Here is a 13,580-nt window from a genome sequence, read left to right as displayed (position 1 = left end):
GGTCAGGTATTCTTATCCTCCAGGTTGTGGCCATGGGGTGTTAAGGCAGCCTTTGCCAACCTGGTACCATCCAGATGATTTGGACTACAACTCTCCATCAGCCCCAGTCCTGATGAGAGTTGCAGTCCAAAGCAGCTGGAGGGCACCAGGTTGACAATGGCTGTGCTAAGGTGCCAAGTCTGTATCACAGTTCTAATTTTTTAATGGTGCAGCAGAAATTGCCAAATCGGTCCTGAAAGTTGACCCGTAGAGAGCACGTTTAGACCAACACAGACTGCCTGGGCTGTTTCCCTCACTGTCGAACCCCCACTTGCCCCCTGGACTTGTGCCGGCCACCTTGCACCGCAGCTGTCCTGAGTCTGGCAGAGCTTGACCCAAAGGCATGGTGGGCGAGCCTTCGGCTTGCCTCAAAGAGAGGCTGGCAGGGTTGCCTAGAGACCCAGCCTGGTGATGGCCCCGTGTGTGGGCAGCACCTGAATTTTACTTTGGAGGTGGATTTGGGCCAAGGGTGTGGTCAGCCACTCAGTAGCAAGCTGTTGCTGTTTGGTTGCCTCTGGTGTATAATAAATAAGTGACCTTTGGGGCCTTGCACTGACCCCTGACCTCTTCCCCTTTGAAGTGACCCTCCTGCCAATCTAGTCAGCAACTAGGGAAAGAAGTAGATCAGAATCTACCCAAAGAGTCTGTGGTGTAATGTCTTTTTAAGACTCATGAATTGCTTACTATGCACAGTTGAGTAGTATTCAACCACCTTCCATCCCCTCCTCCCCCTTTGCATTCCTTCTCAGCAAGGCAGGTGGTACAGCCCTGACTTGGTGAAGTGGACTCTACCACATCAGGCTGCAAGTGGGACTGCTGCCTTCATTCATTGTCCTTCATAGACAAGTGCTATGTCTAGCATTCCTTATTTAGATGTATATTTTGAGCTTTTCATTAAACCTATTCCCCGTATGTGAGACTGGAGTGTTTTTTGGAGTTTACCGTACAGGACCTTGAGAGCCAGGCATCACAGAGTCCATACTGGCCCAGAGATGCCCTCCAAATGTCAACTTTAAGGGCAGACCTGGTGGTGGGGCAAAGGGTCTTAGCTCAGTGGCTGTGCACCTGGAGAGCAGCTGCCAGTCCGTGTAGACAGCACTGAACTAGATGGACTAATGGCCTGACTGAAGATAAGAGAGCTTCCCATATTCCTTCCGCCCCTTCTTCTAGATTAAAAACAAACTTGTAAAAAAGAATTGGTCATATGTATTTATTACATTTCTATCCCACCTAACATCGACAAATTATAGAGGAAGCTCTTACGTCAGGATCAGCCCACCCAGGATTCAAAATACATGCTCTTACAAGGAAGCTTCCTCCTTCCTCTAGAGGGAATGGACAGAGTCTTCTGGCTTGACCCTAAACTGAAGACCCAGCACAACTGTGGGACCAGAGGGAGCCATCTCATGCTGAATCATACCATTGCTCTGCCTAGCTTAGTACTGACTATTTATATATTTATTTATTTATTACATTTATACCCCGCCTTTCTTTTTTCATGCTAGAAACCCAAGGCGGCTTACGTGTGGTTCCCAGGCGATCTCCCATCCAGGCACTGACCAGACCTGACCCTGCTTAGCTTCAGCAGGGAGCTGGCCTTGTGTGCCTTCAGACCATTGCCTGGGACACAAACAATACACACACACACACACACACACACACAAAAACAATAACTTGAGACATACTTACCACCACAAATGAAGAAACCAAATTTCGGCAAAGAAGGATCAGCACGCTAAGATCCCCCCCCCATTTGATAGTTTATAAATAAGCTTTCTAGGCATACTGTCTTCTGCTTTGTTGTTGTTATGCGCCTTCAAGTTGATTATGACTTATGGCGACCCTATGAATCAGCGACCTCCAAGAGCATCTGTCATGAACCACCCTGCTCAGATCTTGTAAGTTCAGGTCTGTGGCTTCCTTTATGGAATCAATCCATCTCTTGTTTGGCCTTCCTCTTTTTCTACTCCCTTCTGTTTTTCCCAGAATTATTGTCTTTTCTAGTGAATCATGTCTTCTCACTATGTGTCCAAAGTATGATAACCTCAGTTTCATCATTTTAGCTTCTAGTGACAGTTCTGGTTTAATTTGTTCTAACACCCAATTATTTGTCTTTTTTGCAGTCCATGGTATGCGCAAAGCTCTCCTCCAGCACCACATTTCAAATGAGTTGATTTTTCTTTTATCCGCCTTTTTCACTGTCCAACTTTCACATCCATACATAGAGATCGGGAATACCATGGGCTGAATGATCCTGACTTTGGTGTTCAGTGATACGTCTTTGCATTTGAGGACCTTTTCTAGTTCTCTCACAGCTGCCCTCCCCAGTCCTAGCCTTCTTCTGATTTCTTGACTATTGTCTCCATTTTGGTTAATGACTGTGCTGAGATATTGATAATCCTTGACAAGTTCACTGCTCTCATTGTCAACTGTAAAGTTACACAAATCTTCTGTTATTACTTTAGTCTTCTTGACATTCATCTGTAGTCCTGCTTTTGTGCTTTCCTCTTTAACTTTCATCAGCATTCGTTTCAAATCATTACTGGTTTCTGCTAAGAGTATGGTATCGTCTGCATATCTTAAATTATTGATGTTTCTTCCTCCAATTTTCACACCTCCTTCATCTTGGTCCAATCCCACTTTCTGTATGATATGTTCTGCATACAGATTAAACAAATAGGGTGATAAGATACAACCCTGTCTCACACCCTTTCCGATGGGGAACCAATCAGTTTCTCCATATTCTGTCCTTACAGAAGCCTCTTGTCCAGAGTATAGGTTGCGCATCAGGACAATCAGATGCCGTGGCACCCCCATTTCTTTTAAAGCATTTGGACAGATTCAGTCTCAGTAGCATGTAGCAACTCTATTGGTATGCCATCTGTTCCTGGTGATTTGTTTCTTCCAAGAATTTTAAGAGCAACTTTCACCTCACATTCTAAAATTTCTGGTTCTTCATCATATGGTTCCTCCGTGAATGAATCTGTCATCCTGGCATCTCTTTTATAGAGTTCTTCACTATATTACTTCCATCTTCCTTTTACTTCATCTCAGTTAGTCAGTGTGTTCCCCTGTTGATTATTCAGCATCCCACCTCTTGGTTTAAATTTCCCTTTCATTTCTCTAATCTTTTGGAATAGGGCTCTTGTTCTTCCCTTTTTGTTGTCCTTTTCTATTTCTATACAATAACTATTGTAATAGTTTTCTTTGTCCCTACATACTAGTCATTGTATAGTTGCATTTAGGGTTCTGACCGTGTTTCTATCTCCTTTTGCTTTTGCTTTCCTTCTCTCTTTAACAATTTTAAGAGTTTCTTCAGTCATCCATTGAGGTCTTTCTCTCTTTTTCACAAGAGGTATTGTCTTTTTGCATTCTTCCCTGATAATGTCCCTGACTTCAGTCCATAGTTCTTCTGGTTCTCTGTCAACTAAGTTTAAAGCCTCAAACCTGTTCCTTATTTGATCTTTATATTCTTCTGGGATGTTATTTAAATTGTATTTTGGCATTATGAGTGCTTTGTTGTTCTTCTTTAGCTTTACTCTGATTTTCAATACGACCAGTTCATGATCTGTACCGCAGTCTGCTCCTGGTCTTGTTTTTGCAGAAAGTATGGAACTTCTCCATCTTCTGTTTCCAATTATAAAATCAATTTGATTCCTATATTGACCATCTGGTGATGTCCACATGTGCAGTCGTCTTTTTGGTTGCTCAAAAAATGTGTTGGCAAGAAACAAATCATTGGCTTCACAGAATTCAATAAGTCTTTCTCCTGCTTCATTTCTGTCTCCTAAGCCCCATTTCCCCACAATTCCTAGTTCTTCTCTGTTCCCTACTTTTGCATTCCAGTCCCCCATGATTATCATCATATCTTGTTTTGGTGTGTGATCAATTTCCTCCTGTACTTCTGCATAAAATCTCTCCAATTCTTCTTCTTCTGCGTTTGATGTTGGAGCGTAGACTTGGATGACGGTTATGTTAATAGGTTTCCCGTTTAATCTCATTGATATCACTCGCTCAGACCTTGCGTTGTAGCTCCTAATTGCTTTTGCTACATCACTTCTCACTATTAAAGCAACCCCATTTCTTCTTGATTTCCCGTTTCCTGCATAAAATATTTTGTATTTGCCTGATTGAAAATGTCCCATTCCTGTCCATTTTAATTCACTCACACTAAGTATTGTAATGTTGATACATTCCATTTCTTGCTTGACAATTTCTAACTTTCCCTGGTTCATGCTTCTCACATTCCATGTTCCTATTGTGTGCATCGTACAACTCCGGACTCTCCTTTCACATCTGTGCGCATCAGCCTCTGGGCTTCCTTTCGGCTTTGACCCAGCTGCGTCATTAGTCACAGCACTACTTGTACTTGTTCGTTGTTCTTCCCCAGTAGCTCGGTGAGTGCCTTCTGACCTGGGGGTCTCATCTTCCAGCACTATCTCGTGTTGCATTTTGGATACTCTGTTCATAGGGTTTTCGTGGTAAGAGGTATTCAGAGGTGGTTTACCATTGCCTTCCTCTGAGTTTGGATGCATCTTAGTCTGGTGTCTCAGCTTTGACCATTCTGCCATGGGCGCCCCTGCTAGGAGTCTAGCCTTTTGGTCTAGACTCCTGACGGCATTGCTCTCAGCTCCTTCAACACTCTCAAACCCCCTCACCACGTTAAGGTGTGCATCCTGAAGGGGGACTGTCTTCTGCTACCTATAAGCAATTCATAACTGATGCTAAGTGTTGTGACTTTTAGGTTGTTTTAGACTGTTTATAATGATGTATTTTAAAACTGTTGTGACCCATCCTTTGTGGCTGGTAAATAACAATAACTGGGATAATTCCAAGCCTATGCAAACTACCACACCAAATTGGGGTCAGAATCACTGAAATAAGCGAAAAAAGCCTGGAAGAAAAGCCAAAAGACTGGTTTGAAAATGTTTCAAAAATGTATTGTCTGGTTCACGTCTGATATCATTGTGGCCTTCTAGTGTACATTTAAAGAAAAATTAGGCAAGATTTGCTGCTCCTTCAGAAATGATTTCTCCCCTTAGTTACTCAAGCGTTAAATATCAACTGCGTTAACACTATTTTTAAATACTATAGCTGCTTTCAGGTTTTAATGCAGTTAAAAATAAGAGCCTAATAATCCCAGAGGAGGAGGATGACATGCAATTGACACAGCTGCTTCGCTGCACTGACCTACTATGGGAATCCCAACATCATAACCGGGGATTGTGACACAACAGCCCTCAAGAAAATCTGTTGCACTTTTTTCCCCCTTCTTGGCTCCTGTTCCACCCCAGTCTTGCATTGCCAAGGCAAGCAAGGTGTTCAACTCCCTTTCTTGACAGACACAAATTTTTGAAACATGCGAAGCTATTGTGAGATGAAAGCTGCACCTGTTGAACTCCTCACTGACAGCAGTCGCATGATGGAAAGAGCTGTGGCTCTCAGGAAAGAGTGCTGACCATCCCAAAATCAGGGCAAGAAGAAGGACACCTGTGCAAACTCCATTGAAATTAATGGTATATGCACACCTGTCATTTTAAAAGTTGAAGCTGCTAAGAATTTAGGCTCAGGCGCAAGTGGAGAATTTGATGTGAGCTCGGATTTTTATATCATGCTTGTCTTCATATCTTTGCCTTTCAAAGAGGCTTGGGAAGAGGCTTGTGGGCGATGGGTTGACATGCAGGCAGCTCTCCTCTGCATCAGAGTGAGTCCTGACTCTCCAGCCCCTGACGTGGGACTGATCCTCCTGCTTCTCTGAAGGGATGCTATTCTGGCCTGGAACTGAGCAGAGGCAGGCTCCTCTTCCTCCTCTGAACATGGTGGGATCTTGGCCACAGGTTTGCAGGGGTCACCTTAGAGGAAGAAGAGATACGTGTGTCAATGTCCCGTGCGGTCTAGCAGTGGCAAGTGGGCCTGGATCCTGCAGGGAAGATGCTGGCTCAGATTTCTGCTTGGGTCTAAAAAGCTGTCCATGTCATTTTAGGTTATATAGCTTGAAGCATCTCACAGCAGCTTGCCGCTGATTCCTTTGGGAAGGCGGCAGAGAAATGTTGTAAGAAAATAAATAAAGAGGTGACTGTCCACTGCATGGTGCCTTTGTGTTCATCATACATCTGGTGGGCCCCAGCCTTCCCCAGCCTGGGACCCTCCAGATGTTTGAGACGGCTGTGCTGGCCAGGGCTGATGGGGATTGCAGTCCTAAACACCTGGAGGGTCCAGAGCGACAGCTCTGGTAACCTGTAAACATGTCCCACCACGTGGTCAAACACAGGAGAACACAGGAGCAGCGATTCACCAGGCACCAGAAAACAGGGCCTGTTCTTGATCAGAGCAATTGGTTCAAACAAACAGCTTCTCTACCTGTTAGACTTTGGGTGGGATCCTTGGAGCTCTGCATGGCAGGACTTGGCTTTCCCGGGACTCCTACATCCGGAATAGAGTGAGCACCCACCACAGCCCCCCGAGCCTCAATGGGCAGGCTGTGTTCAGTGGCCGCGGTGGATTGCTGCTGCAGGACTTGAGCCTGGGCTGGGCAGTCAACGATGCAGCGGCGTCTCTGCAAGATGGATTCCAGCTGGTTGTCTGTGAGCTTCAACTGGCTCCCTTTACGTCGGCTTGATTTCCTGACTGGTCTCCTCATGGTACTCTGGGCCTGAGGGGGTTGGAATGGAATGCACCAGGGTGCCATTGAGTCTAGCCCTCTTCCTGAATGCAGGAACATCTGCTAACCAACAACCTTCCCAATCAGATTCAGGACCAGAGGGAGGGTGGGTCTGCTAAGAGCCAGTGTACTGGAGAAACATCTCCAGATGTCTCATGGAAGCAAGCTTAGCTGCAGGGATAGGCACAAGGAAAGGCTTGATTTGCACCCATGTCAGGCCCCACCAACAAATAGGTTTTATGCATGCCTCTACATGTCTTGGTTTCTCCAGACTTGATGCCTGACAGCTCAAAGTGTGAACTGACTTGATTGAAAAGCATGGCACTTCAGGTGGAGTGAAAATCTCTGTGCCTGAGACCTGCAATGGCCCATTCACATGTGCACATGTGAAGCACTTTCAAAACATTAAGACCCCAAACTTCAATCCACTTAACTGACTAACAAAAAACAATAAGGCTTGATTAATCAGTGGAGGTCAATTTTAATTAGCTGCGTGGCAGTTGAAAGTTCATGTTTGAGGCAGTTTTGCTTCTGGTGTGTCAACTTGATTATTTTAATTTTCAGTGGCTTTTCCTTCTGATGTTGACCACACATGATGCTAAGCCAAACTATTGTTTAGTGCAAATGAGCAAACTTGTGGGTTCCCAGAGAAGAGATCGCAGGCCCTTTGTTCCTCTGGTTCTGCTGCTGCACTGCACTCAACCATGGTTTGACTTAGTATGTCATCCAAACTCAGGCTCAGGGTTTATCTCTCCCAGACAAACCATGAGTTGTAAACAATAGGATAAACTTCAGTTACAGATCATGGTTTGTCAGGAGAGTGCTAAACCATGAGCCTGGGTTCAAATGACATGCTCAGCCAAGTCACAGCTCAGCATAACCTGGCAACAGAATGGAAGGGGTACAAAATGACCTCCTGTGCGAGAGCCTGCACCTCTGCTCATTTGCGCCAAGCCATAGTTTGGCTTAGTGTTACGCACAAACCAAGCCAACGACTCATAGTTTTGTTTATGAATGTAAGTTCTCTTCTGCTTCTTTTCATAGTTCAACACGGCAGCTCTGTTGACTTTTCATATAATGCAAATTTAAGCATTCAGTGGATTGTGAGACAGAAACACAAACTCTCCATTGCCCTATAATCCAGTAAACTCAACGGTGTTAAAAATCTCTATATTTTTACTGCTGTATATCTCTCACTGATGTTTTTCTGAAAACCAGTTAAAGATTCAGACGAGTAGCTGAGCGAAGGTTAACAAAGGTGACTCTGGTCACAGGTCACACCCAGGGGGCAAAGAGATGATTCTTACCAGGAGGCCTTGAAGCTCCATCACGGTGCTCCTGCGATTGCTTGCTGTGGTGGATGGTAGCTTGAGAAGACATGTATGGAAAAGCCATTAGGAAGCAATCTGCTCCCATCCCTTCTTCAGAAGAAAGAGCTGGTGAGCTGAAGTGGTTAGAGTCTTGGTCAAGGGTTCAAATCCCTTCTTAGCCATGAAGCTTCCTGATTTTGACCTTGGGCCAGTCACTATCTTCCAGCATCACCTACCTCACAGGGTTGTTTTGTGAGGATAAAATGGAGGTGGAGGAGAACCATGTATGTCACCTCGAGCTTCTTATTTATTTTTATTTATTTATTACATTTATGTCCCACCCTTCCTCCCAGAAGGAGCCCAGGATGGCAAACAAAAATACTAAAAGCAGTTTAAAACATCTTAAAAACCAAATACTTTAAAACATCTTAAAACAAAACATATTTAAAAACATCTTTTTTTTAAAAAAAGCTTGAAAAACATCTTAAAAAGCAATTCCAGCACAGATGTTTTTAATGCTGTTTTGTTTTAATGTATTTTAAGATCTGTTTTTATGATGTTTTAAAGTGTTTTAGTGCTTTGTTTGTCGCCCTGGGCTCCTATAAATAATAATAAATAAATAAATGCAGACTGGGATAAGGTCTCTACTTAAAAGGCTTGTTGAAAGAGGAAGGTCTTCAGTAGGCACCCAAAAGATAACAGAGATGGTGCCTGTCTGATATTTAAGGGGACGGAATTCCACAGGGTAGGTGCCACAGCACTAAAGGTCTGCTTCCTATGTTGTGTGGAACAGACCTCCTGATAAGATGGTATCTGCAGGAGGCCCTCATCTGCAGAGCGCAGTGATCAACTGGGTATATAAGGGGTAAGACAATATTTCAGGTATCCTAGTCCCAAGCTGTATTGGACTTTGTACACCAAAACCAGAACCTTGAACTTGGCCCAGGAGCTAATGGGCAGCCAGTGCAATTCTTTCAGCAGTGGGGTAACATGTTGATGATACGCTGCCCCAGCAAGCAGTTGTGGCGCCATATTTTGCACCAGCTGCAGCTGCTGGACCAACCCCAAGGGCAGCCCCACATAGAGAGCATTACAGTAATCCAGCCTGGAGGTTACCAGTGCATGGACAACAGTGGTCAGGGTATCCTGGTCCAGAAATGACTGCAGCTGTCTTACCAGCCGAAGTTAGAAAAAGGCACTCCTAGCCACAGAGGTCACCTGGGCCTCTGGCAACAAAGATGGATCCAGGAGCACCCCCAGGCTACGGATCTGCCCTTTCAGAGGGAGTACAACCCCATCCAAAGCAGGCAACTGACCAATTATCCGAACTCAGGAACCACCAACCCACAGCACTTCCATCTTGCTCGGATTCAGACTCGGTTTACTGGCCCTCATCCAGCCCACCACTGAGTCCAGGCACTGGTCCAGGACTTGCACAGCCCCTCCTAATTCAGATGTTATGGAGAAACAGAGCTGGGTATCATCCTGATAGGGTTTCATATAGATGTTAAACAGCATTGGTGACAAGATGGTACCCTGCAGCACCCCACAGCACAACTGCCAGGGAGCCAAAAGACAATCACCCGATGCTATTCTCTGAAAATGAGCCTGGAGATAGGATTGGAACCACTGTAAAACAATGCCTCCAGTACCCATTTCACCAAGTCGGCCCAGAAGGATACCATGGTCAATGGTGTCAAAAACTGCTGAGACATCAAGTAAGAATAACAGGGTCACACTCCCCCTGTCCTTCTCCCAATAAAGGTCATCCATCAGGGTGACCAAGGCTGATTCAGTCTCATAACCAGGCAGGAACCCAGATTGGAATGGGTCAAGATAATCTGTTTCATTCAAGAGTACTTGCAACTGCTGCACCACAACCCTCTCGATCATTTTTCCTAAAAAGGGAGTATTTGCAACTGGAGGGTAGTTGTCACAAACCAATGGGTCCAGGGTAGGCTTTTTCAGGAGCTGTCAGATCACTGCCTCTTTCAGGGCAGCTGAGACCACTCCCTCTCACAAAGACGTGTTGACTACATCCTGGATCCACTCGATCATACCCCCTCGGCAAGCTTTAATAAGCCAAGAAGGGCAAGGGTGAAGAGGACACATTGCTGGCCACATCGTTGCAAGCACACTGGCCACATCATCAGGCCGCATCAACTGAAATCAATCCCAAGAATTGCACTGGACACCTCATTGGGGACTACAGTAGATGTGGATGGGGCATCAAGACTGCTACGGAGGCGAGCAACTTTACCCTCCAAGTGCCTTGCAAACAATTCACAGTGGGCCTCTGAAGGGTCTAAAGCTCCATTTCCTGGATGTCAACAGACCCCTGACAATATGGAAAAACTCCACTGGACGGCCACTTGAGGATGCGATGGTGGCAGAGAAGTGGGCCTTCTTCACCACTCTCACAGACACACAGTAGGCACGGTCATGATGTTTTACTCGTGCCCGAGGAGGAAAGGCAAGAAATACATGTACTAAACAAACAAAAATGAGGGTGTTTTGAATGGGAACATCAACATCATGAGAGCCTAATTCCGATACTCTGAGTCAGCCAGTCCCAAGACAGACTGAGATGTTTCCCCACCCCACAAAGGCCTTCTTAGTTCACCAAATCCCTTTGCTTCATTGCAGGGTTGTAGCTCACTGATAAGAACACCTGCTTTGCATGCAGAAGGTCCCAGGTTTACTCCCTGGCAGCGTCTCCAGGTAGGGCTGGAGGTCAGAGCAGGTAATGCTCAGCTAGACGGACCAGTGGCCTGACTGGGTATAAGGCAGCTTGCTCTGTTCTGCGTCCCCCACTCCCTGCTCCGGTCTGCTTGTTTACCTTGGACAAGGCCCCGGCGTCCTTTCTGGCTGGCCTCAGCACCACCCCACTTTTGATCCGGGCCATCATTTCTTCTACCGCTTTCGCTTTCGTATCGTCAGCACAGGGTTTTCCTGCCCGTAAGGAAAAGGGAGGTGCTCAGAGATGGGGGATCAGCCATTAAGTCTTTTCTCCTTCCCAGGAGACCTGGTAGCAACCTAAACCCAGCAAAGCACCTGAAAGGGCCTCATTTGAATGCCTGTTCCCTCCTCCCTTTTGAGACTTGTACTGGATACATACACGACAAACACTAACAATGTCCCCCCCATTACATCTTTTTACCACCTAAGCCTGATGAAGACCGTTGGCGGCTGGTGACTCCATGCCAGCAGAGCAGTGGAATCCACTCTAGATTTTAGTCTAAACTTTCAGGGAGCTGTCTCAGGTGCTTCAGTCCTGCTTCAGCACCTGGGACAGCTCCTTGGAAGTTCAGACTAAAACCCAAAGCAAATTCCACTGCCCCACTGACATGAAGCCACTAGCCACTACTCATGAATATATCTGGGAAATACAATTTTGTGACATTTGGCTGATCAAATAAAAGCATTGCCCTACTATAAGATTTGAGCTAATGTCTGCTCTCTGTCAGTGCTCATCAGACTTAATTGTTCAGCACCCTGTGTTGGGCACATGCATTTTACAGGTAGCATGTTAACCACAAACACCAGTCTAAATGTTCCACAATGTGTTTTGCACAATGTGTCTGAACTTTCAAGGAGCTGCTGAAGCACTTTAGACAGCACCTTGAAATTTCAGACTAAAACCCAGAGTGGATTCTACTGCGCCACTTACATGGAGCCGCCAGCCACCACTGCTCCCTCCCTTCCTCCCTCATCCACTCACCACATTTCACTTGCTGTGCTCCTTTCCTCTGCCTGATGGCCATCAAGGGGCTGCAGAGTTAGAAAACATCATAAGGGAAGAAAGGTCAAGCCTGCTTCAAGTGACACTGCTGGGCTCTCATTTTGATCCACTGCGCCATCCCTGCTGAAGATCTTCTGCCCTTTCCTGAGGCTGCAATGGATTTTCTCACCAAAATGGCTTTGCTAAACTCTCGTTTGCCACACAGAACATTTGGCACAGGCAAGGAAAGCTGCTTTACATGCTGCCTACAAGGCCAGACTGTTTATCCAACTAGCCCTGACTGGTGGTGGTTCTTCAGGTGGAGAGAGGGTGGCCCTTTCCCATCACCTGCTACTACCTGACCCTTTTTAAACTGGTGGTGCTGAGGACCGAACCTGGATACTTCTTCTCCATGCAAGGCACACACTTTATCATGATGGCTGGGTGCTGAATTACCCAACTCTTGGGAAGCAAAGGTGGTCTCAGATGCCTGAGTGCAGTCTCTATTGAAAACTTTTATTGGAACAAGACTTCTGCATGGAGGGTTACTTTTCAGGAGGGCTCCATTTGGGAGTTCAGAACTGGTTGGTTAAGATTCCATTACGAAAGAAGTTCCATATATCTTGTTATATTACAGGAGTGTTCCCTAAGTATCAGCTTGATTATTCAAAACCCAGTGGACTATGGCATTTTATTTGGGCCAAAAATTATGAAGACTGAGTTAGCTAGTTGGATTCATTAGGACTTTATACCATAAGATCAACACCTTCCTAACTGTTAGAGCCATACAACAATGGAACCAATGACCTACAGAGGTAGTGGGCTCTCTGACACTGGAGGCCTTCAAGAGGCAGCTGGACAGCCACCTGTTGGTATGCTTTTAGTTGATCCAGGATGCACCATCAAGGGCGTGAGTAGGTCCTCACCCATGGGAGCACAGGGCACCCATTTGGCAACAGCTGTACTAGTTTCCAGTTTATTTCTGAGCACAACTCAAAGTGCTGGTGATTAAACAGTTTCAGAGCCCAGAATTCCATTTCCCCCATACCAGCCTGTCTAGTCCTTGAGATCGGTTACACATCTCCACATCGCACTAGTGGCCAAGATACGATTGGCTGGATATAGGAGGGGACATTCTTGATGGCCAGTGGGAACTGGTGGCTTCATGTCAGTGGGGCAGTGCTATCCCCTCTGGGTTTTAGTCCAAACTTTCAAGGAGCTGTCCAAGGTGCTGAAGGTTCAGGCTAAAACCACTGACGGCGGTGCCACCAGTCTCCACTGGCTGTGCCTAGATTCTGGGATGCCCTGTCTTAGGAGGTCCATTTTGTACCCTCTCTCATTGCTTTTCATCACTCAGTTAAGACATTTTTCATCCAGCAGACATTTGACTTACGAGGCTGAGGAGTTTTCTTGAAGACCTCTTAGGCTGCTTTAGGTCATAGAATCATAGAATAGTAGAGTTGGAAGGGGCCTACAAGGCCATCAAGCCCAACCCACTGCTCAATGGAGGAATCCAAATCAAAGCATTCCTGACAGATGGCTGTCCAGCTGCCTCTTGAAGGCCTCCAGTGTCGGAGAGCCCACTACTTCTCTAGGTCATTGGTTCCATTGTCGTATGGCTCTAACAGTTAGGTCACACGCGCAGCTGCCTTGACACTGAGCCAGGCCAATGGTTCGTCCAGTAACATTGTCTACTCCAGCCTTACCCAACCTGGTGCTCTCCAGATGTTTGGGACTCCAGCCCAGCTGCGCTCCTACCAGACCCAGCATCCTACTCTACGGACAGGCTGGCTGGGGATGATGGGAGATGTAGTCCAAAATGTCTGGAGGACATCAGGCTGGGAAAGGC

The 13,580-nt window shown here is 46.0% G+C and overlaps 1 protein-coding gene across 1 annotated transcript in view; it reads right to left on the bottom strand.

Annotated features, from left to right (window-relative positions):
* Positions 1 to 4,992: 4,992 nt before the first annotated feature.
* LOC133364444 (shootin-1-like) overlaps positions 4,993 to 13,580 on the bottom strand; it is a 28,462-nt gene continuing 19,874 nt past the window's right edge. The window contains exons 12-16 of the mRNA XM_061584968.1: positions 11,732 to 11,781; positions 10,850 to 10,962; positions 8,008 to 8,067; positions 6,400 to 6,691; positions 4,993 to 5,891 (exon numbers count right to left, since the gene is read on the bottom strand). Coding sequence (XP_061440952.1) covers positions 5,644 to 5,891; positions 6,400 to 6,691; positions 8,008 to 8,067; positions 10,850 to 10,962; positions 11,732 to 11,781 — 763 coding nt within the window. The 3' untranslated portion in view covers positions 4,993 to 5,643. The remainder of the gene's footprint in view (positions 5,892 to 6,399; positions 6,692 to 8,007; positions 8,068 to 10,849; positions 10,963 to 11,731; positions 11,782 to 13,580) is intronic.

The sequence above is a fragment of the Rhineura floridana genome, chromosome 9 (assembly GCF_030035675.1).
Source record: "Rhineura floridana isolate rRhiFlo1 chromosome 9, rRhiFlo1.hap2, whole genome shotgun sequence".
Taxonomy (NCBI): domain Eukaryota; kingdom Metazoa; phylum Chordata; class Lepidosauria; order Squamata; family Rhineuridae; genus Rhineura; species Rhineura floridana.
The sequence above is the reverse complement of the archived record's forward strand: the minus strand, read 5'-3'. Positions and strand labels throughout refer to the sequence as shown.